The 21,683-nt window shown below is 40.9% G+C and overlaps 1 protein-coding gene across 1 annotated transcript in view; it reads left to right on the plus strand.

Annotated features, from left to right (window-relative positions):
- Positions 1–21,683, plus strand: part of MYO10 (myosin X) — a 300,888-nt gene that overhangs the window by 211,882 nt on the left and 67,323 nt on the right. Inside the window, exon 20 of the mRNA XM_068236720.1 lies at positions 20,431–20,555. Within this exon, the coding sequence (XP_068092821.1) occupies positions 20,431–20,555 (125 nt within the window). The remainder of the gene's footprint in view (positions 1–20,430; positions 20,556–21,683) is intronic.

The following is a 21,683-nucleotide window of genomic DNA, read 5'->3' on the forward strand; positions in this document are numbered from 1 at the left end:
ATTGTAGGACACAACATATACTGTTACATCAGTCAACCCCGATTTTCTGGGAACATTTTGGTATAAAAATGTAGGCTTACCTGCGAGTATATACGGTAGTTGCCATTGTGTAGAAGAACATCTGCACAGCCTATGGACTCATAGTCATAATGAGAAGTCCCACAGAAAATTGCACAGTGAACTTCAGGGCTTAATTCCTAAATATAAATCTTTTTATTTACTAAAAACTTATGCCCACTTGGAATTCCTGTCTTCTTCCGCCCCGTGTCTTTCCACTTAACCTGAAATGCTAAGTGGCTGGAGTTATAAAATCGGACAAAGGCATTCCTGACATTTTTTTAATTCTGTCATTTACAAGTTTGTGTTCTCTTGGTATGTGGCATTTTCCCTTCCCTTTGCCTCACATCATGCTAATGGGGCTGTAAAGATTCAACCAGTGGACCTGCTATAGACACTGTACTGTATGATAAATGCATTTTAAAACACAGAAAAACTAGTTGCACCATTTCAAGTCTCACTTCTAGTACTAAAGCCTGGTACACACTTTCAATTATGATTGTCCAATCACTGACCATTTTTACCACCTCCATGGAATATGAGGCCGGTTGTATACCTCTGTAAAGAGCTCGCATCATACTGCAATGCCAGAAGAGATTCATGTGACCCTGCGGCAGAGTGTGTCAACAGAGTCATGCATATGCAGTGAAGTCATACGCACGCCGATCACATGCCCCCCGCACGGCCTTCACCACTCCTCGCCCTCTGATATACTCCCTGCTGGACAGAAAGTACATCACTGGGTTTCCTGGCTTCCCTGTCATATTTGCGTCATTCCGAACATGAGCGCCATACCACTGCCACCAACGAATTTAAAATTTTTGCAACACTCATTGACTTCAATGCATTCTGCCACTGCTGCATGCCACGGGAGAAGAACAGTAAGGCGTTATTGACTTTGTGCTGGGTCGGCGGTGAATTGGATACTTCCAGCGTGACGCGGATTGTGTACTGGGCCCCATACACTTTCTTTGCTGTTGTGTTACCTTGTGTTCAGAAAGGATGCAGGGTAGTTCAATATGTAATTCAATGTGAACAGCTTGTTAAGATCTCCCAGGGTTTGTGTCCCTTGGTAAGTAAGTATACAGTTGCCACTTGAAAGGAAAAGACCTTTACAAAACATTTATCCCCTCAGTTTTGGATATGTTGAGTTTAAACTTGCTCACAGCCCTATAAGAGTCACACTCCTTTAGAATCTGCTGGATGGAAACAGTAGGATGAGTGACGTATGGAAGTAGATCATCAGCGTACAGTGAACATTTTTGGTTAGTAAAGTTAGTCTGTATGCCTGTGATGAGGGGAATAGCTCTCAGTGTAACCTCCAAGTGCTCAATTTCAAGTGCGTAAAGAAGGGGAGAAAGCAGGCAACCCTGGCAGGTTCCGTTGTGTATAGGGAATGAGTCAGACAGAAGCCCATATACCCTGACCTGGACAGTTAGGGCCCAGTCCAATTTGAAGAAGAGATAAACGGAGGAAGGTTCAATAAACAATGTTGAATGCTTTCTCAGCATATTCCACAAGGTTGATTGTCCTGTTCATGTTGATCTTTGCAAATCAGCAATAGATACAGTAGTTCAAAAACATGGCTCTTGCAACTCCTCCTCTGTGCCTCCACGTGTAAGGTAGACAAGCTAACAGTTCCAATCAGGAACAAAGAAACTCGTGGGCACCAGTAAAATGCACACCTCTGTGTTTAATGATAAGTTCATCAACATTTCCAGCAGATGTCACAATGTGTAGCAATACATCACCCTGTCCGGGTACACCCAGCATAGAGACCCCTCAGTCGACAATTGTTTCGCATTAGATATGCATCCTTACAGACCATTTGTTGTCTCAGCGGCAAAGTTCAGGGATGCACGCCACTGAGCAGGCGCTTCCCTTAAAAGCACTTCCGGGTGCGCTCACATGCTGCCACCGGACAAACCGCTTGTTCCATCCGCGTGATGTAGCGTCATGCGGACAATGGTATGCATGCACATTCACTCTCGTGGGAAAATTATGCTGCCAATCACAAATGCAAGAAATCCTGCAAAAAAATAGGAAGGCAGATCGACCAGAGGGAGCAGTAACCAGGCAAAGATGTGGCACAGGCTGAAATAAGGGATCTCAAGTACATTCTATATAAAGACTGGACACCAATTAAAGAGAGAGAACGGCCACTTTAGTGACTTAGGAGAAAAAAGACACCGCATTTTTAACCAATAGTAGAGGCCCACAGAGAGGAAAAATCAACAATAAATATAAACCCCTTCCCTTACATTATACATGTATATCATATACACCATTCCCACCTAAGAAAACCATCTGTCCCTTAATGTATTGGGTAGCATGGGTTCTGGAGTCTTAAGTTGCTGGAGGTGGATCTACATTGGGGCTGAGTGTGCTGGACGCCATCTTGGGGCCTTTGCGTCTGGAAGTAGAGGCTCCAAATCTTGCAAAATACGCCCCTATCTGGCTGCGGCTGCAGTTGGGCACGAATCAGCAGCTGATCCTCTGTGCTTCCCTCTCACCATGGGGTGGTTAACGGTGCTGTACTGCTCCGTAGTAGGCGAGATTGCCGCGGGTCGCTCGGAAACTCCAACACTGAGCTGCTCACACGGCCATAGCTAGATAAATATAATTTTTTGTGTATAACATATAGTTTTAGCAAATTCAGGAACGCTCTCCCTACTCTGTCTTTTTGATTTGCAGCATAGCTACAAGCATACACGCTTCAGGGCACAAGAATCTTGAAGAACTGTTTTTCTCTTTAATTAGTTCAAGATCTTTGCATTCTTTGTTGGCATTTCTTCCTTACCAAAATAATTACTTTCTAAATTAGCCGGGAAATTTCCTGGAATTCATTGTCAGGACTATGGGACACAATACAGATAGGATGAAGCCACTTTACATTGACAAAGCAGAAAAGAAAGTCACATAGTTAACTGGAATATGCCATTTAAAAGCCCTCCAAGGTGGTCCTACTTGCTGAAATATGAAAGAATGGAGACTGGCCTTACACTGATTACATTAAAAGAATAGAAACTATATTCCTATTCAATGATCAAGACTCAGTTTCTTGTGGCATTTTAATGATGTGGTGAGAATATCTGCCCTTCAAAATACTTACCGGTAATGCTTAAGTACCTAGTTATGTGTAGCTCCATAGTGGAACTGCTAGAATACAGAGATAAACCCATCACACCTAAATATGTTGCATTGTAGCTGACACTGGACAGATCACTTAGTATTGTCTTGTCTTATTTAGATTAGGTAGCTAACTGCAAGTTATTAAACCCAAATAGATGATGGCAACTTCATTATTTGTATCTTACTGAATCTGAGACTGCAAAAATGCTGAACTTAGAAATGTTTTTTAGAGATAGATACAAGGCAAAATCTGATAAACTGAAGCAAATGTCCAGTGCCACCAATTAAAATCCTTGTTTCATAAAGGGCCCTTACATCTGGTCACATAGCGCAAAAATGCTGCATCCCATCACAGAAGTAGTGATAGTCCTATGGGGTTATCACATTGATTGCAGTGTGGCAGGTACCATCATGACAACGCAGGAGCATCTGTGTGTCATCTGCATTTCACCTGGAAGTGAGGCATGCTATCATTGGAAAGTATGCCTCACTGTAGGGTCGCACCACAGCAGTAACGTGCGATGTAACCTTTCGTGAATGAGTGAAGTGTCAAAGGGCCTTAAAGAAAAGCTAAACTTTTGTTAAAAAAATGGATCAATCCTATACCTATGTTGCATAAGCTATTTTGTTATTTTTTTAACTTTTGACTATTTGTAAAGGGTTACTAATAAATGCCTATACTCATTCCCTATTGGCGGAAAGAGGAAATCAGATATCTAGGAGCGCTCCTAATAAAGTGGGGTTCCAGATGCACCATGTTCCCCCGCGTCTTCCTCCTGGGCATGGAGGGGGGGATCAGTAAACATAAGCCTTTTTTCAATCAATGAAAACGCCACTGACATGATTCTGCTTGCTCCGTTTTTGCTACTTTTCAGTACAAACTAGTGCAAATTAATTCTTCATGCTTGTTAAATAGGGTCCTTTTGACCTTTTGAACACATGCAAAATGTGCATAAAAATAAATCTAAAGTGTACATTCATCAAAGAACAGTAAATGCATACAATGCATTTGTATGAAATAGTTATAAGCTAGCTTCTATGTAATTGGAAAATGAGTGGGCAAGACGGAATACTTGAACACAAACATAGCTTAGCCCCATTAATTATTATGGGCAGAAAAGCACAAGGAGCCAGCAGGTTGTATGGTTTTGTTATTTTTCTTGTTATTGTCTATTCTATGATTGGTATTCTTTGTAAAGTCACAAGTGCTCTCAAGTCTTCACAAGTTATTCAAGCATGCAGCTATAGTGGAACTGCTATGCTATTTGCTTCTGTTGGCTCACTGTGTGTGTTGATAGACAGGTACTGCAAGGCTGTTCTCCAAGTTTGACTTCCTCCGAGTGTGAGAAGGGATAAATTAACCAAGCTCGGCCAAAGATATCACATGGGAGACTTGAAATACCAGACTGCAGATGAAAGACTTGTTGTGTGTGCCTGTGCTCAGTGCTGAGCAGTGATTGCTAGCGTGCAGGCTCTCTAGAGCAAGCCAACCAAGCATGGAGAGAGGGATATAGTGAACTAGATACACTGACCACAGGATAGGGTATGACTGCTACTTGCCACACTGACCTGCAACAGGACTATTTAAGGCAAAAAGGACAGAGCACTCCGTTTAAGGTATGGATTTCATGCTGTGCAATACTTTCTTTCCTTCTGGTTATTGATTCTGTGTAGCATGAACAGAGCTAACTTGTACTACATTAAACATTAAAATGTGTAAAGCATATTTCTTGCATGCGTCATAAAAAATTGTGTTTTACTGATTTTGTATGTTTATAGCTAAAAACATTTACCGTACTTATGATCATATAACCATTGTTAAGACTGTAAAATGTTTGCTGACTGACTTTCCAGTATAATTTTCAGTATTGGCACAGTCTGATAACAACTTTTCTGTTTATATACATATTTTTATGCTCAAACCTTTGCTAGAATGGCCCATGTACAGGACACATTATTGTGCGTATGTAGAGACTTGACATACAAGGGCCCCTTATATCTGCGTTTCAGGTATTGGTAGCATAGTTTTCTGCTTATATTTGGTTTTAAGGGGTTTGCTGGATATATGGATATAGTGCAGCTGGTTTAGGCATTAGTGTCAAATTTGGCAATTTGTACCAATGTTTTAGCTATTGGGATGCTATTTTTGTAAGCAGTTTTGGCATGTCCCTCTACCCCTGTTGGTCATCTAACCTTAACCACTTGATGTTGATATGTCTATCCCTGACCTCCCCACTTATTTAAATTACCCCTCTTGGTGTCTAACCCTAAAATATTAGCTAAAAAAATCCCCCTTCCTCACTTTTCATTACCTTTGTATTTCCACTCCAGCACCCCTAAACCAGTTAATCCACCACCATATTGCTGATAACTGTGGTAGAACCAAGTGTTGATACTCAAATAAGTCACGCAGTCTCAGAGGCAACAAATCCACCTGCTTCCTCTACTTTTTGCAGGCGTTTCACACCTGCCTTCCCCCCTTTTACGCCTCAGCTTAAAGTGGACCTGAACTCTAGCATAGGACTGAAGGAAAACATGGAGAAATTCACCCTGTATGTATTTAGAGAGTTTAGCCTGTCTAATTCCCCCTCATCTGTGTCTAATCACAAGTTGTAATTTGATCTCTCCCCTGTGTTAGCTGACTTCCATGGCAGATAAACTCACTTGAATGCACTGGACGCTAATAATATGTCTGCTTCCATTAAAGCAGGAAGTAGTAACACTGCAGATTTATTGTAGGATCTGTATCAGCTGTAACAAACAAATGTTTTTCTGTAAAGGTTATTATGCTACTGCGTATTTTTTAAAGCAAAGAGGAAGTTCTGAGTTCAGATCGGCTTTCACTAAAATCTCTTTCTTTGTGCTACTGATACCCCTCCAACGAAACAGTCCTGAACAGGCGCCTAACTTGCCCTACTTAATGTCTAACCCTTATCATCAGACTTCTCCCATACCTTACTTTCACCCAACGTATACTTTCTTCCCCTTGCTGCAGTTTTATATCCCTAGTCTAAACTTAACTTATCCCTAAGCCTCCTAATTTCCGCTGATTTTTCTCACCCTTTAAAATTTCAATACTTATTATTATAGAACAGGATGGTGTATGCTACAGTATATAGGATGCCTCTACTGCCCGGCAACTAGTTCATGAAGCGCTGATGTGTATTTGTATCATTGCTTATATACTTCTTGTCTGCAGTAACTTTTACTTAAAGATTAGAGCAAGGAGCAATGTAATGATAAGCAAACTGATCCTTTGGGCTATACACTAATAGATGGCTACCAGATTCGACCATCAGATAGATCCCTCTATGATCAGAGATATGTAGAGAGCTCACTTCTCCTGCCTTCAGTGACGGAACCCGGTTCCTGAAGCTGCAGAGGACGGCAGTGTGGGAGCGATCGGAGCGGATGGGGCTGGAGGAAGCCCCAGGTGTGTATAAAATCTTTTTAATTTTTCAGCTCTGAGTCCCTTTAACCTCCCTGGCGGTATGATATGTGCGGCTGCGCGGGAGGGTTTTTCTCAACTTTTTTTTTTGTAGCATGTAGCTAGCCTAGCGCTAGCTACATGCTTCCCCCCTCCCTGCGGCGTCCCCCCCGTACTTATGGATCCCCGCCGGCGCCGCTTGCCCATAAGGAAATCCCGTTCTGAACGGGATTTCCTTGAGGGCTTCCCCCGTTGCCATGGCGACGAACGGAGTGACGTCATCGACATCGCCGACGTCGTGACATCACAGGGAATCCCGATCCATCCCATAGCGCAGCCTGGCGGCGATTGGCCAGGCTGCGCAAGGGGTATGCAGGGGGGGCGGTCTGTATCGCGGTGGGTAGCGGCGGGTGGCGGCGATGAGACCAAACACGCAGCTAGCAAAGTGCTAGCTGCGTGTATGAAAAAAAAATTATGTAAATCGGCCCAGCAGGGCCTGAGCGGCACCCTCCGGCGGCTTACCCCGTGTCACACACGGGGTTACCGCCAAGGAGGTTAAGGTGCCCATACATCTAGCAATGTATGGGCAGATCGACCAAGAGGCAGCTCTCTCTCTGATAGAATTGAGATCTGTTGCCTGCCCATACACCACAGGCCCTTTCCCAATAGACCTCAGCATGAAATCTATCAGGAACCAGCTTAGCGACTTCCGTCGCCTGCCGGCACCCCCCCCCCCCCCCCAGTAAGATCTAACCCACTGCCGAAACTCCTGGCCTTCTCCTCTGTAGCCCGCGAGCACCACCACGTTATGTGTATCACATGCGCCTGGTGCCCCACAGGGGTGACAGAGATTTTACACTGCATTGTCATTCATTGGGGTTGGGGGGGGGGGACATTTGCCACTTTAGGGGACAGCAACCGGGGGTCTGTCATGTCATGTTCGTCGGTCATCACGATATCGAATGCCGTTACCGCTCACGCAATCGAGCATTTTCGACTGATATAATTCCAGCATGTACAATCGTATTCGATTGGGCATGCTTTTTGCGGCCCTGATTTTCAGTCCAAAAATCAAACCTTTATTCATGCAGCAACTGTTCACTCATATGAGTCCTTCACTCCATGCTGTCCGGACTCAAAAATGTTCTACTTTCCTTAGTTATTGGACACAAATGTTTAATTGACCTAATTTAGGTACCATTTAGCTGAATAACAAATAATGCTCATAGAAAACTGCAGATAACAATGGCCAACAACACTATGCATAACGTTTGAAGCTTTAATGATTTTATTTTTTCATATTATGTTGTATACTGTCTGTAGTGCATAGTTTAATACATAATCTAACTTGATCAGTAAAGCAGTTTAACAATATAACTCCTTTTCCTTTATAAACATTATTGTATTGCTTGAGGGAATTGAAGTGAAACTTGACTTTGCACAAATAACAATGGCCAGATGGCGATGTGTGGTGCACGTAAACTCTTGTGCCCTCACACATTTGATATAAGGCTTGTAGCATTAGGAGGTTACTCCACTTACGTGTGCCCGAGCTTGTAATGTGATACTGAGTTATGAGCCTGCATCAGTAATCACAGACTAGGAATAGTTCTCATGTGTTATGTCGCTGTATCATTTGTACACATACTGTATGCTTATATAATAACTGCATAGTTTTCAGCAACTTTACATTTTCAAGCTGAGCTCCAGGCAATCACTTATGTACACAGATAAAGTACAGTATGTAAAACATCATATTTACTCAAGGATTTGTAATTCTGTTCTGCCAGTCATGTGATTCAAATAGACCACCAATAAAGAACAGGTAGTAACATCTGCTCTGTGCTCTCCCCTTTCTTCCCTCTACAGCTTAGCTTGAATGCTGGCCAGCAATTGCCTTCAATTAAATAAAAAATACCTATCAGTATGCACCTTATTCCTGCACTTCCAGTGTAGGAAACTCACATGTGAGGTGGACTGATTTAACACAGTGAGCTACTCAGTATGTTAAATGAGCTCTGCTGAATGTAGATGTCCACTCACCCAGATAAATGGTTCTAATCTCACCCAAATATTAAGTTATATTTTATAATATATTATAGCAGTGATCTGCCAACTTGGCTGTCCAGCTGTTAAGGAACTACAAGTCCCACAATGCATTGCAGGAGTCTGACAGCCACAGTCATGATTCATAAAGGCAAATGCATTGTGGGACTTGGTAGTTTCTTAACAGCTGGAGAGAGCCAAGTTTGCAGTCAATGTATTATAGTAAGTATATACAGTATTTTAACTGTTAATAGAGAACCTATTCACCTTAACCCAAGAAAGCATTGCTATTATACAACAGGCATCATAAGGTGTTAAGACATACTTCAAAGGACCACTATCGCGGAAAATTGTAAATTTTAAAATACATGTAAACACATACACATAAGAAGTATGTTTCATCCACATTAAAATGAGCCATAAATTACTTTTCTCCTATGTTGCTGTCACTTACAGTAGGTAGTAGAAATCTGACAGAACCGACAGGTTTTGGTCTAGTCCAGCTCTTCATGGGCGATTCTCAGCATGACCTTTATTTTTTATAAAGACACCCCTTGAAAAGGATTTATACACAGTTGTTGGCCTGCTTTCCAGCACACTTTTTTAGCAGTTGGTCAGAGCAACTGCCATTCACTAAGTGCTTTTGAAAATAAAAAAAAAAACCTGAGAATCCCCAATGAGGAGATGGGCTAGTCCAAAACCTGTCAGTTCTGTCAGATTTCTACTACCTACTATAAGTGACAGCAACATAGGAGAAAAGTAATGTATAGGTCATTTTACTCTGGAAGAAATGTACTTCTTATTTGTATGTGTTTACATGTATTTTATATTTTACAATTTTTGCAAAGGTGGTGCTTTAAGGACCACTCTCTATGCCTGCTTTGTACCCACACAGCCCCTGGTTATGATTAGCATAGGCATCAGATTCCCCCATTATAACGCCCATCTATTTAACACCAAAAAAAAGTTCACCCAAACCTTCCTCAATACTCACATAACGGATGCTCAATTTCAGGTTGCCATCACTATCCTCTGAGGAGACTGCACTGTTTTACACCTCTCACCAGTGCTGGGCCATACTTCCGTTCCAACTGATAAACAGTAGAGATGTCGAGTGGCAGAACAACCTAGTAATTTCTTGTACATTTCACAAGGTTGTGCACCTGCCCTCTAGCCATTGCTGTGATTGGAGAACTGGTAGAATGAAGCTTTAAGGGCCAAACCCTTCTCCACTGTGGCAAAGAGGATAGGTTGAGGGGCCTGTGTGCCAACCCATCTCCCACAAGGAGCTATGGGGGGCTTAGTCATTTCAAGGTTTAACCAGCTCTACACAACAACAAACCATGCCCCCCACTAGAGGAAGTGTCTTACTTCCAATCTATTACTGTTGCTCTACAATGACTTTTATCTCCCTTGGGCAGAACTGGAACACAGGATTAATGAGAATCTAAAGAGGATACCTGACAGATGAATAATTAATCAACTGTCAGGTAATTTATCATCAGGCTCCTGAATCAGATTAGCCGTCCCATGCAAAGCTCTGGCCCAGCCCAGATGAATCCTGCTTATTGTGCAGCAAGAAACTGCTATAAAGGTGGAATCTGTGACCATCTTTAGCCTCCACTTCACAACATTGCTGGAATTTCAAGGGTATTTTGGGAGGAGGCTTTCAGGCATGAGGCCACTCTTGTCTAGAGTGAAGGATTGAAAGGAGGGGGAAATAACTTTACTGTAAATGGGCTAAAACTGTTGCTATGCAGGAATATTACTATCTGTTGTGTTGGATTGGTAGTATGCATTCCATTGCACTTATAATAACCGTAAAACATTTGAGGAGAACCATATTTGAGGAATTGTTTTAGTCAATCAAAGAAACATAAACAGTAGTTAATATTTTATTAAAGGTGGCCATATACTATATGATCCCACCCTGAAAACCCAAATTAGTGCATGACAAGGATTGAGCCACACAAGAAAAGGATGTTTTCTGCTCAGACCACATACATTAACAGGGAGTCGACCGGCTGCACCTGGATCCTTGAGAGGTACAAAATCACTTGCAAAGAATAGCCTCTTCTATTCTTTGCAAGTAATTTTGCACCGCAGGGATTCAGGTACAGCCGGTTGACTCCCTGTTAATGTATGTGGTCTGAGCAGAAGACATCCTTTTCTTCTGCTCAGACCACATACATACGGGTCTCCACCTGGATTTGCAGTTTTAGCTTGATTTATTAAGTGGAATCATATCCACAAAACAGCATAATGTTTCAGCGTGCAGGCCCTTGTCAAATGCTCAAGGACCTGCGTGCCAAACCGTTGTGCTGTTTTGTGGATATGATACCACTTAATCAAGCTAAAACTGCAGATCCAGATGGAGACCCAGCTTCTTCTATTCTTTGCAAGGATTGAGCCACACACAGAACAGACGGACCCAAAAAGACAATTACAGCAACTAAAAGTGTGTTATTTTTGTCCACAGTTAGATACCTACAAGACAGGTTGGGATTATCATCCAGGTTGTCCTGGTATTACATGTAAACATGTTACTGAGCACTAAGGATAAGGTGACTTTTAAGGATAAGGAAGGCTTCCTGACAGCCTTACTTACCAGTACCTGGTGTTGATTCTTGAAAAGTGTTTCCCTTTAGCCTTCGCAGTATTTTATTTCCTGCTGTTGTGGATTGTGAAAGTATAGGCACACCGCCAATGATGCCATCGTCCATCTTCTTCTGCACTGATGCAAAGGTGGGTGGAGGGCTAGCGCCACTCAAAGCCTCCTATTCCTAAACAAGGCATAAACTTGGGATGAAGCAAACATAATTTCCTGACAATAAAACCGGTTACTGATAAATGAAGCTGCCTAGAAAGCAACCTTACCTCTTTTTTTAATTTTTTTTTTATTAAAATCCATGTTTGGGGCTCCTAAGCATTGTGGCAAACCTGCTTGGAGATAACAGTTCTTTTCCCATTTGTCAGATGAAGATGACAGGGCAATATCCATAGCTGTATGTGTGTAAATAACAGCAAGAAGTAAAAAAGCAAACGGTTTTCTTGTTTACCTCTAAATCAATACAGCAGAGAATGAGTCAATCATCCCTATTTGCCAGTCCTTCATGTATAACTGAATAAAAATACATACTGTATATAGGTCCTGATGTCAGGCAAAAAACAGTGACATAGATTGTTGTTAGGCAGTTGTATCAATAGGACATATCGACCCATTTTTCTATCAAAAGGTAAGAAAAGAGTGTTTTTCCAGCTCTCTCATGCTTCCCTTTGCAAGGGTCTTTATGTGCATGAACAGATTGTCCTACTTTTGCTTAGAGATAAGAGGGCAACCTTTTCAGTTAATAGCTCCTGCGACAAAGCATGTTTTTCCCTGAAACACTTGGCATAGATATTAACAATAGAGGGGTACACTTCGTACAAAGATTTCATAAATTAGAGCCTCAGTTACCTTGTTTACTAAGGAATCAGGGTTAATGTGGTCAAACGTTAGCCAACAGTATATTTCTATGCACTCATTCACATCAGAATTCTAAAATATATCAAGAGTGCAAAAACCATGACTTAAAATGGTGCACTCTCCTACCATTGCAGTGCAAGTACAAAAGCTTCTAGCTTTCCTGCTATGGATGGAGTGCTGGTGTACCCCTATAGTATAGATATGCTATCACTCAGGCGGTCCATAGCAGTGTCCACAGCAGTGGGGGAATGCATGCTACTCAATGGTAATGCATCTACTGTGCAGATTGTGCCTGTGCATTGCAGAAATGTAAGACCTCGTGTAAACAGGCTGTTACTGCTCCAACTCTTGTCATCAAAGTATGGCCTGGGGCCACTAGTGATCACAAATCACTCTTGGAAGAAATGTTGTCAGTAAAAACAGATCAATGTCATGGAATGGAAGGTTGGCTTCTGCATTTTCTGGATGAAATAGCAACGAAAATGCTGCAAGCACCTCGACCATAGAGTTACATTAGCGAAACACTTTTTAATTCGCCAGCAGTTCCTAGAAAGCACAAAACGCTGTTGAAAATGCTCTAGTTGGCCCCAGGCCTATGTGGGTCGTGGGTTTATTGTAATTATTATTTAGTATTTATCTAGTTGATACTTGTTCACTACAGCAATAAAGTCAGTCGTTTGTGCTTACAAACGTTGCCATTAAACCTAGCAGGCAGTTTAAAAAAATGCACCATTCATTTGTAGCATTTCCTATTATCTTAAAAATACATTTTTAGTACTAGACACAATAATAAAAAAACAGCAAGAGAATCTGGAGCCAAAAATGAAAAAACAAACAAACCAAAAAAACAGATACTTACCTAAGGAGAGGGAAGGCACTAGGAACCTTCCTGTTCCTCTCCTCATCCCCTCGCTCCCCCGCAGACTCTCCATTTAAATCTCATGCCGCAGGAGGCTTCGACTGTCTTCAGGAGCCCGAGTGCTCCCGAACACAGGCAGCTCTGTACTGCGCACGTGTGAGGGAGGGTGCCCGAGCCCACCATGGGTTAGAGACTGCTAACGAGGGAGCCAGCGCAGGAATGACGGGAAGAGGAGACTAATGGAAAGGCTCTTTAGGACCCAGAGCCTTCCCCCTCCCTAGGTAAGTTGTTGTTGTTTTTTTAGTTTTTGGTTTTAGACTCCCTTTAAAAAGGCTATGTTCCCTATAACCAAGTAGAATCACTAGAAATAATTTACAAGATTCACTAGGCAATACATTAGCAAAAGTGTGATTACTGATCTATTTTCTCTATTGTTAGAATATTTTACTTTACCTCTACCAATGTATAAAACAGTAAATTCATCCAAAGGATTGTGAACACATGTGGTAAATAGTGCTTACATTAGTATTCTCAAATCTGGTATTTGTTTAGCAGCAAAGACATAGTAGAGTTTTTTTTAGTACCGTATCACAGCAACCTGAGGCTGTCTGTGTTCAGGGAGGCATTTCATTGTGTTCTTTCTTTCTGTATATCAAGTGCTGTCTCCTGTTAGCAAGTTTCTCTTTCACCCTTAAACAAACATTCATGTAATAAGAATTCCACAGACCCCCAAATCTCTTCTAATCCATCAGACTGACACACGTGAGTGTGCGTGATTGCACACAATTTTCCTAAATCACCTGACACACACCTTTCAGAAGACCGACTGTATTTGAAAAACAATGTGTCACATTTCACACAATGCAATTTATCCTTTCTCTGCCATGCTGGAATAACCATGGAATAACAGATGCCACATAATGGCCTCCTAACTGTCTGTGTATCATGCTAATCTATCTGGCGTCCTGGATACTGATTAATATTCCTAAGGCAAAGGATAGCCATTCACAGCAAAGAGTTGGCAGTTCATACATAAAGTCTGAAGTTAATCATCTAAAGAGTTTAATTGGCTTGACATTCGAGCATTATGGAAATAAGAGTGGCAGCTTTCCACATGTGAGGTAAATCTGCAGGGCCATGCCCTCGTTCCTGCCCAGTTATTCAAAGTGTGCAAAGACTAGAGAGGAACAATTATTTAGTCCTTGTTCACATTATACATCGCAAGCGCTACTGCAAGCGCTGAGCGATTTATTGAGGTTTTTTTTAAGTACTTTTCCCTGTGCTTTGCACTTAGAAAAGCACTTTTGTGAGTGCTTTCCTAAGTGCTTTTGCTGAGCGATTTGTTTTTTCACTTCCTGACGTCACAGTATTATTACCATGTATGTATATATGTATGTATATAGCAGGGACATCCTCCCCAGCACTTTACTAACTGTAAGGCCAATATAGTTATCTGTACATTTTTGGGATGTGGAGAAAGCCAGAGAACTCAAAAGGAAACGCATATAAACACAGGGAGAACATCTTAAGTCCATGCACATATTGTCCTGGCTGAGCCTCCAACCTGGGACTTTAATGCTACAAGGTGAGAGCACCACCCTCTCTGTAGTGCTGATAATACTGTTTTATACATCTTTTTGGGGATGTACTATGTAGGCGTTACAGCCATTGATCACCTAACTGAGATTATCCATTATTAGAAGAGGTGAGTAGGAGACTATGCCATTACTCATTTAGTTTTTATAGTTGATGCTGGTACCATTCCTCTTCATTTTGACCAGTTAAGTTGATAATATTATAAAAGTGCTGATATACAAATAAAACACATTATTAGTTTACTTGTCCCAGACAATGTTGCATAGAAGTGTTCGGCAAACCCAGGGTTAATGATATAGCCTTGTATTTTCAGCAGGTAAACTCCAGATGAATGCAGCTAAAGGTTCACAGAATGTTCAAATTCACATCAAGAAAATCTTTGCTTAGTCTGCCTAAAACCAGCCAGCTCTGGCAAGCTGACTCCACATGTAACTGTTCAGCTAGCTACCTCAATAATATGTGTGTGCAAGTCCACAGGACACTGAGATAGGAAGGAAATAGTTCTTACTACAAAATCATTTCCAGGTTTTGCAATGTGTTTATTTCACACAAGACTTCATATCACTTTATATCTGCTGGGTATCCCAAATATTAGGTTAGAACTACACTTCACTTCTCTGGAGAGCTAAAGGTCCTTGCATTTCCTTCTACACATGCAAGGATTAAAGGTCAACTGTATTTAGGCTTGCATACAATACACAGTTATTCCATCATGATCCAAACAGAAAATAGCAGATTGAAGTGGCAAATACACACACACGCACACACACACAGGCACATACACTCACTTTTCTGGCTGTATTTACTAAATAATACAATAAAAAAATTCTGAGATGGATAAAGAATGCCTCTTTCCTAAAAAAAAAACTTACATGTAATCACCTTCTGCATTACATTGATCTCCAACATAATTAGCTTCCATCTGTGATCAGTTGGAAACGTTGCTTAGTTCAGCATACAAAAGCTATTTGTGGAGCATTCCTGTGTTTGGGAGTTCAGCTATGGGTGGCATACATATCAAAAGCACTCAGGGATAAAGTTGTGGACATGAACAAGTTAAGAGATGGGCACTCAGGGATAAAGTTGTGGACATGAACAAGTTGAGAGATGGGCACTCAGGGATAAAGTTGTGGACATAAACAAGTTGAGAGATGGGCACTCAGGGATAAAGTTGTGGGCATGAACAAGTTGAGAGATGGGCACTCAGGGATAAAGTTGTGGACATAAACAAGTTGAGAGATGGGCACTCAGGGATAAAGTTGAGGACATGAACAAGCTAGGAGGTGAGCATAAAAAAAATCAAAAACTTGATTCATAGAAGCACAGTAAAGTTTATAACTAAGAAATGCAAAGGAGAAATACTAAGACCTTTCCCAATTGTAGGCCATCCCTTAAAACTGGATAGAAAACCAAAGAGGAAAATGGTCATTGATGCTACCAAGAGGGACCTTTTGAAGAAGTTATGTGAATTTATAGCAAACAGTAATCATTATGTGCCTGTGATAACTATATAACAAGTGCAGTACTAATGTGACTTGTATGGGAGGGTTGCAAGGAAAATACAGTGTGTTACCCTGCAGTAGTGACTGGGGTGCTTTAAAGGTTAGAATGAAATGGATGGGGCAAAATATTGTCAAATTCTTGAGGAAAACTTGCCATCTGCCAGAAAGAAGGTATGTGTTCATAAAGCACATGGCAAAACTGACCACATAGTACACGAAGGAGAAAAAGCTGAATGTCCTTGCATGACTTAGTCAGAGGCCTTACTCTGCTGAAAATCTGTGATGAGACTTGAAGATTGCATTCCACCAACAATAATTGTCCAATCTGAGCAAAATTCTATTCCTTTCACATTTGTATATTGTCCCCATATTTGCATGGGTTTCCTCCAGGCTCTTATTTGTTCCCGTGTCTGAAGAACTTACTTTTAGGTCACTTAACTTCCATCTAAGAACATGGACCCTAAATTGTGATGAGGTAGACAAGGGGTACACACACACAGAGTACACACATGACCCTTGGTTGTGGCTCTCTTCAGCTACCCAAGTGTTAGCTTATTCATTCAGATATTCAGCTGTATACAAGGAAAAAAAACTAAAGTATTTAGAATTAAAGTTACATGCCCATGATTCTAGTTCTTTGGACATGACACGAAAGTAATGACATGCATGCCTTCTGTTTTAAAATACTGTACTTTGCATTTCTCACAGTGGTGTCTAAGCAGGCCAACTGATTTCTTGAGTACCGGTGAGGCCCTTTGTGGCCTACATAACAAGAAGATGCTGTGTGCACAATGAGCTGAGCATTCTGAGTGTAGGAAATGTGAACACTGTGACCTCTCAGCTGTTTTACAACAGTCTCTGCTGCTCAATAGGCATTGTCTTACTTGGTCTGTCGCTGTATCAGGTGTCCCTAAAGAACCCCCATATTGTTTAACCTTTGCATTTGTGCTGTCTGTGTTTTAGGGTATGTATTTCCTTTGAATCTTTCTATATTAATGAACTGATAAAAGAACACCCAGATAAAAATATGGTTATAAAAAATGACAAACCTGTAAAAATAGCCCAGGCTTTCAGTTAGATCTTACCAGTTACTGCTGCACTACAAGCTACATGCTTTATTTACACAAGTCCTTTGGTTACCTCAGGTAACATGTAACAAATGTTTCAAAGGAGAGCAGCAAACAAATGTTTTTTATAATGAAGAGTCCCTTTGTACAAACATATGAATTCTGTGATTCATCTGCTTTTAATTTCTCAAGTGTTCTCTTTGATGCCAGTAATACAAACAGGATCTTAAGTTGCCACTCCCGCTAAATATGCAAGAAGGAAAGGTCTGCCAGGCAGGTGCAGCAACGTAATGCTAGAGCAGAAGCCAGTATGGTGCATGTATTAACATATACTAAATCTTGTCAATCTACATTGCACATAATTATCTGACAACTATGCTTGTAGACATGTGTTTAGAGTTGTACAAAACATGAAAAGGATAATCTTGTACTCAGTTTTCAATAGTTCTGTCTGTTCCTTCAGCAATGATTTCAGGGAGGTGACCTTATACAGCTCTGAACCCAGCAGTACCAGTGATAATCAGTCACTGCTGGGTTTCATGAGTTCTGGATTTTGTGACAAGAGTCAATTTCCTTTAGAAAATGAATCAAAGATAAATTACAAGTCAATAGAAAACCTGGAAGCAAGTTTGGTGTGGTAACAGTATCACACTGACAAAGGGCTTCTGTGGTCTGCTTACAAAGGTACAAAACAGACTGTCTGCAATGAGATGAGGTAACTGTAACTAGATAACAGTTAAATAGAACCAATGATTCCTGTGGCCCCTCCATCCACTACATAATTCAAAATGATTTTACATTTCATCAACATTAGATTTTGATAGAAATAATTTATCAAAAAACAAAACGACACAAATATGTTCACTGTACTTTCCTCTTATTTGCTAATCAATCTGTTGTATGATCCATATTGAAATGTTATTACCGGCTGTGAAAGAACATTGACTTTTAATTTTGTAATTAATTATAATTTGGTCAATAAAAATTACTGACTTGACCAATCAATTTTTGATTAATAATTTGGCACATTACCAATCAAAATACATAATCTAAGGCTCCAATTTTTTTTTAAATACTTCTTTTTCTCAGTCTGATATTTTCACTAATTAATTAACTGTATTGTGGACGAGGGATTTTAGCTATGTACAGCTGGTACAAGTGCAGTCACTGGAGAACATACAGTATACAGCAATGACAAGAAATACCATGGAGAGTGCTCTGCTCTTACAATAAATAGGTGTAGGAATAGGTATTTCTTTTATTCTTATTTTATTTTGTTTTGATGTAAATTATGTTTTTGCCTCCTGTGTGCATCCCTCTGCTTCTCTCACACTTGTTTCCAGACAGCCCTGAACACACAAAACAACTATATTGTCTCTGCATAGAGAGCAGACATCATGACTTGTCAGAATACTGAGGGTGAGAAGAGAGTAAAGCTTCGTACACACATGCAATTGCTGTCGCCTGCCAGGGATCATAAAATGGTCCCTCGGGCGACAGTTCGCGGCCTGATACTGTACAGATGCATCATGCTAGTGATGCGTTCTGTTGCTATGGAGAGAGGCACAGCGATGACGAGCGGGACACAAAGGAGTGGTTTCCTGTGGGAACAACAAAAACAATGCAAAAAGGGCTGTGTGGGCATTGGGGATCCGTCATGCTAGATCCTTAAGTGATGTTGGGCAGCCGGTGTACACACACTAGATGAACGAATGGTCCTCAGCCAAACAGTCATTATGGGCAATTCAACTGACTTTTATCTCTTTTTTTTGTTGATGTGTAGATCAATACATAATTTTTATACCAACTTTTATCTAGGGTGTGTGTATGTAGCTTTATCAGAGTGTCCAGGCAGAGCTACAAATCCTACCATGCTATAGTTGAATTTTAACCCAATTTTAGCTGGCTGGTTTAGGAAGAAGAAAACTTTCACGGTTAGTATGGATGTATCATAGATATACAATTTTTCCACCAGTGTGATTTTAAGGCAGGTCTTTAAACTTCACAGTGTGAATGAACAGTAGAAACATGCTCTTCTATGACTCATGTGCAAGAAATACCAGCTGTCAGGCAAAGTAACAAAAGTCAATGCATGAAACTATCTTATGAAAAAGAAAACAAACGCGCTGAAGGTTTGACAGGTTCTAATATCCTGTTTCGACACTAAAATCTCATTCTTGGTATTGTGACATGGCGAGGAACGTTGCATTGATTATAACGAGAAACAGTAAAATAGCCATGTATGCAAAGCCATTTTCCAGCTGGATGTATATACTGCGCATAGAAACCCACCACAGTAGTTTACACTGTATTTCAGTGTGTAGAGTATCTACATGCAAGTTATTCAAGTATCCTTGCTTTATTCCTGATACTGAATTGCACATTTGGATAACTGTTAAAGATAAGAAGGTTGTCTACCACACATTCAGTATGTCCAGTGACTTCCCTGGGTCAAAGAGGCCCCTGAGAGAGCATGACGTGATACAATGCTCTTCCTTAGAATGGGAAGTGTTACTATAGTGATGAAGCACATGGAGAGCCTGGCTCTGGTCTTCATTATATTCACTGGAACAGGTCACTGTGCATCTTGTTCTTCTTATAAATGTACTGAAGTGCCAGAATCAATGCCAGGGGGTGGGCTTCTTCCACTATATCAGTGAGCTGCGATTAATGGGGATGTGTAATATATAACTGTACCTGCTGCATTCTTCTTGAGACATTTTAAAGGTAGGTTGTCTACAGTTTCTCCATCTATTTCTATGTAGCTTGGTTTTTAAGATGAATAAGAAGCTTTGGTGTTTGTCAGTATGGCAGCAAATTTAGGATTATGACATCAGTGGCATTCCTTTCCTGTGATAAGCTGTCAGAACTATTGCTATTAGTATTTGGAATCAGGTTGCAGTAATTCTATCTTGTGATGAATTGCAGGTTTTTATTGCATCCTGCCTTTTGGGTTTACCTCTACATAACACATGTGCACCGTGCACAACTCACTTCCAGCAGTTTGTATTGTATATGTCTTGACTTTCTATAATCTAGCACCTATCTCTTTGTATGATCGGCTCTAGTTGTCTTCAAAGTTTATACTGGTTGTCAGCTGTTAGTTATTGTGCAGTAGAGAAGCCAGCTTGTATCCAAACTTTATCTTTGTGTCTGTCATCACTAATCATAACTAGTTTGTTTTTTTCTTCAGTATGACATGCCGTTCCTTGAAGGGCAGTAAAGAGGAATGTGCCGATCTGCAATAATAACCTGCTGCTGTCTGGTTCTTTCCGCAGATGCCAGACCAGTTTGATCAGACACTGGTACTCAACCAGTTAAGGTACTCAGGCATGCTGGAAACGGTCAGGATCCGCCGGGCTGGCTTTCCCGTGAGAACACCCTTTCAAGACTTTTGCTTTAGGTCTGTATATAAAATATTACATCCCCACTTTAAGCCTTGTTAGTTTTAAAGTTGACAATTCCAATGATAAGTGAATGTCATCTGTACTTATAACTCAATGTTAGGAGCCATGATATGGTAGTTATAACTCAATGTAAGGAGCCATGATATGGTAGTTATAACTCAGTGTAAGGAGCCATGATATGGTAGTTATAACTCAATGTAAGGAGCCATGATATGGTAGTTATAACTCAATGTAAGGAGTCATGATATGGTAGTTATAACTCAGTGTAAGGAGCCATGATATGGTAGTTACAGTGGAGGAAATAATTATTTGACCCCTCACTGATTTTATAAGTTTGTCCAATGACAAAGAAATGAAAAGTCTCAGAACAGTATCATTTCAATGGTAGGTTTATTTTAACAGTGGCAGATAGCACATCAAAAGTAAAATCAAAAAAATAACCTTAAATAAAAGATAGCAACTGATTTGCATTTCATTGAGTGAAATAAGTTTTTGAACCCTCTAACAATAAAAGACTTAATACTTAGTGGAACAACCCTTGTTTGCAAGCACAGAGGCCAAACGTTTCTTGTAATTGACACATTTCAGGAGGAATGTTGGTCCACTCCTCTTTGCAGATCATCTCTAAATCCCTAAGGTTTCGAGGCTGTCTCTGTGCAACTCTGAGCTTGAGCTCCCTCCATAGGTTTTCTATTGGATTAAGGTCCGGAGACTGACTAGGCCACTCCATGACCTTAATGTGCTTCTTCTTGAGCCACTCCTTTGTTGCCTTTGCTGTATGTTTTGGGTCATTGTCGTGCTGGAACACCCATCCACGACCCATTTTCAGTTTCCTGGCAGAGGGAAGGAGGTTGTCGTTCAGGATTTCACGATACATGGCTCCGTCCATTTTCCCGTTAATGCGATTAAGTTGTCCTGTGCCCTTAGCAGAAAAACACCCCCAAAGCAAAATGTTTCCACCCCCATGCTTGACGGTGGGGACGGTGTTTTGGGGGTCATAGGCAGCATTTTTCTTCCTCCAAACACAGCGAGTTGAGTTAATGCCAAAGAGCTCTATTTTGGTCTCATCAGACCACAGCACCTTCTCCCAGTCACTCACAGAATCATTCAGGTGTTCATTGGCA

Source organism: Hyperolius riggenbachi, chromosome 5 (genome assembly GCF_040937935.1).
Source record: "Hyperolius riggenbachi isolate aHypRig1 chromosome 5, aHypRig1.pri, whole genome shotgun sequence".
Classification (NCBI taxonomy): domain Eukaryota; kingdom Metazoa; phylum Chordata; class Amphibia; order Anura; family Hyperoliidae; genus Hyperolius; species Hyperolius riggenbachi.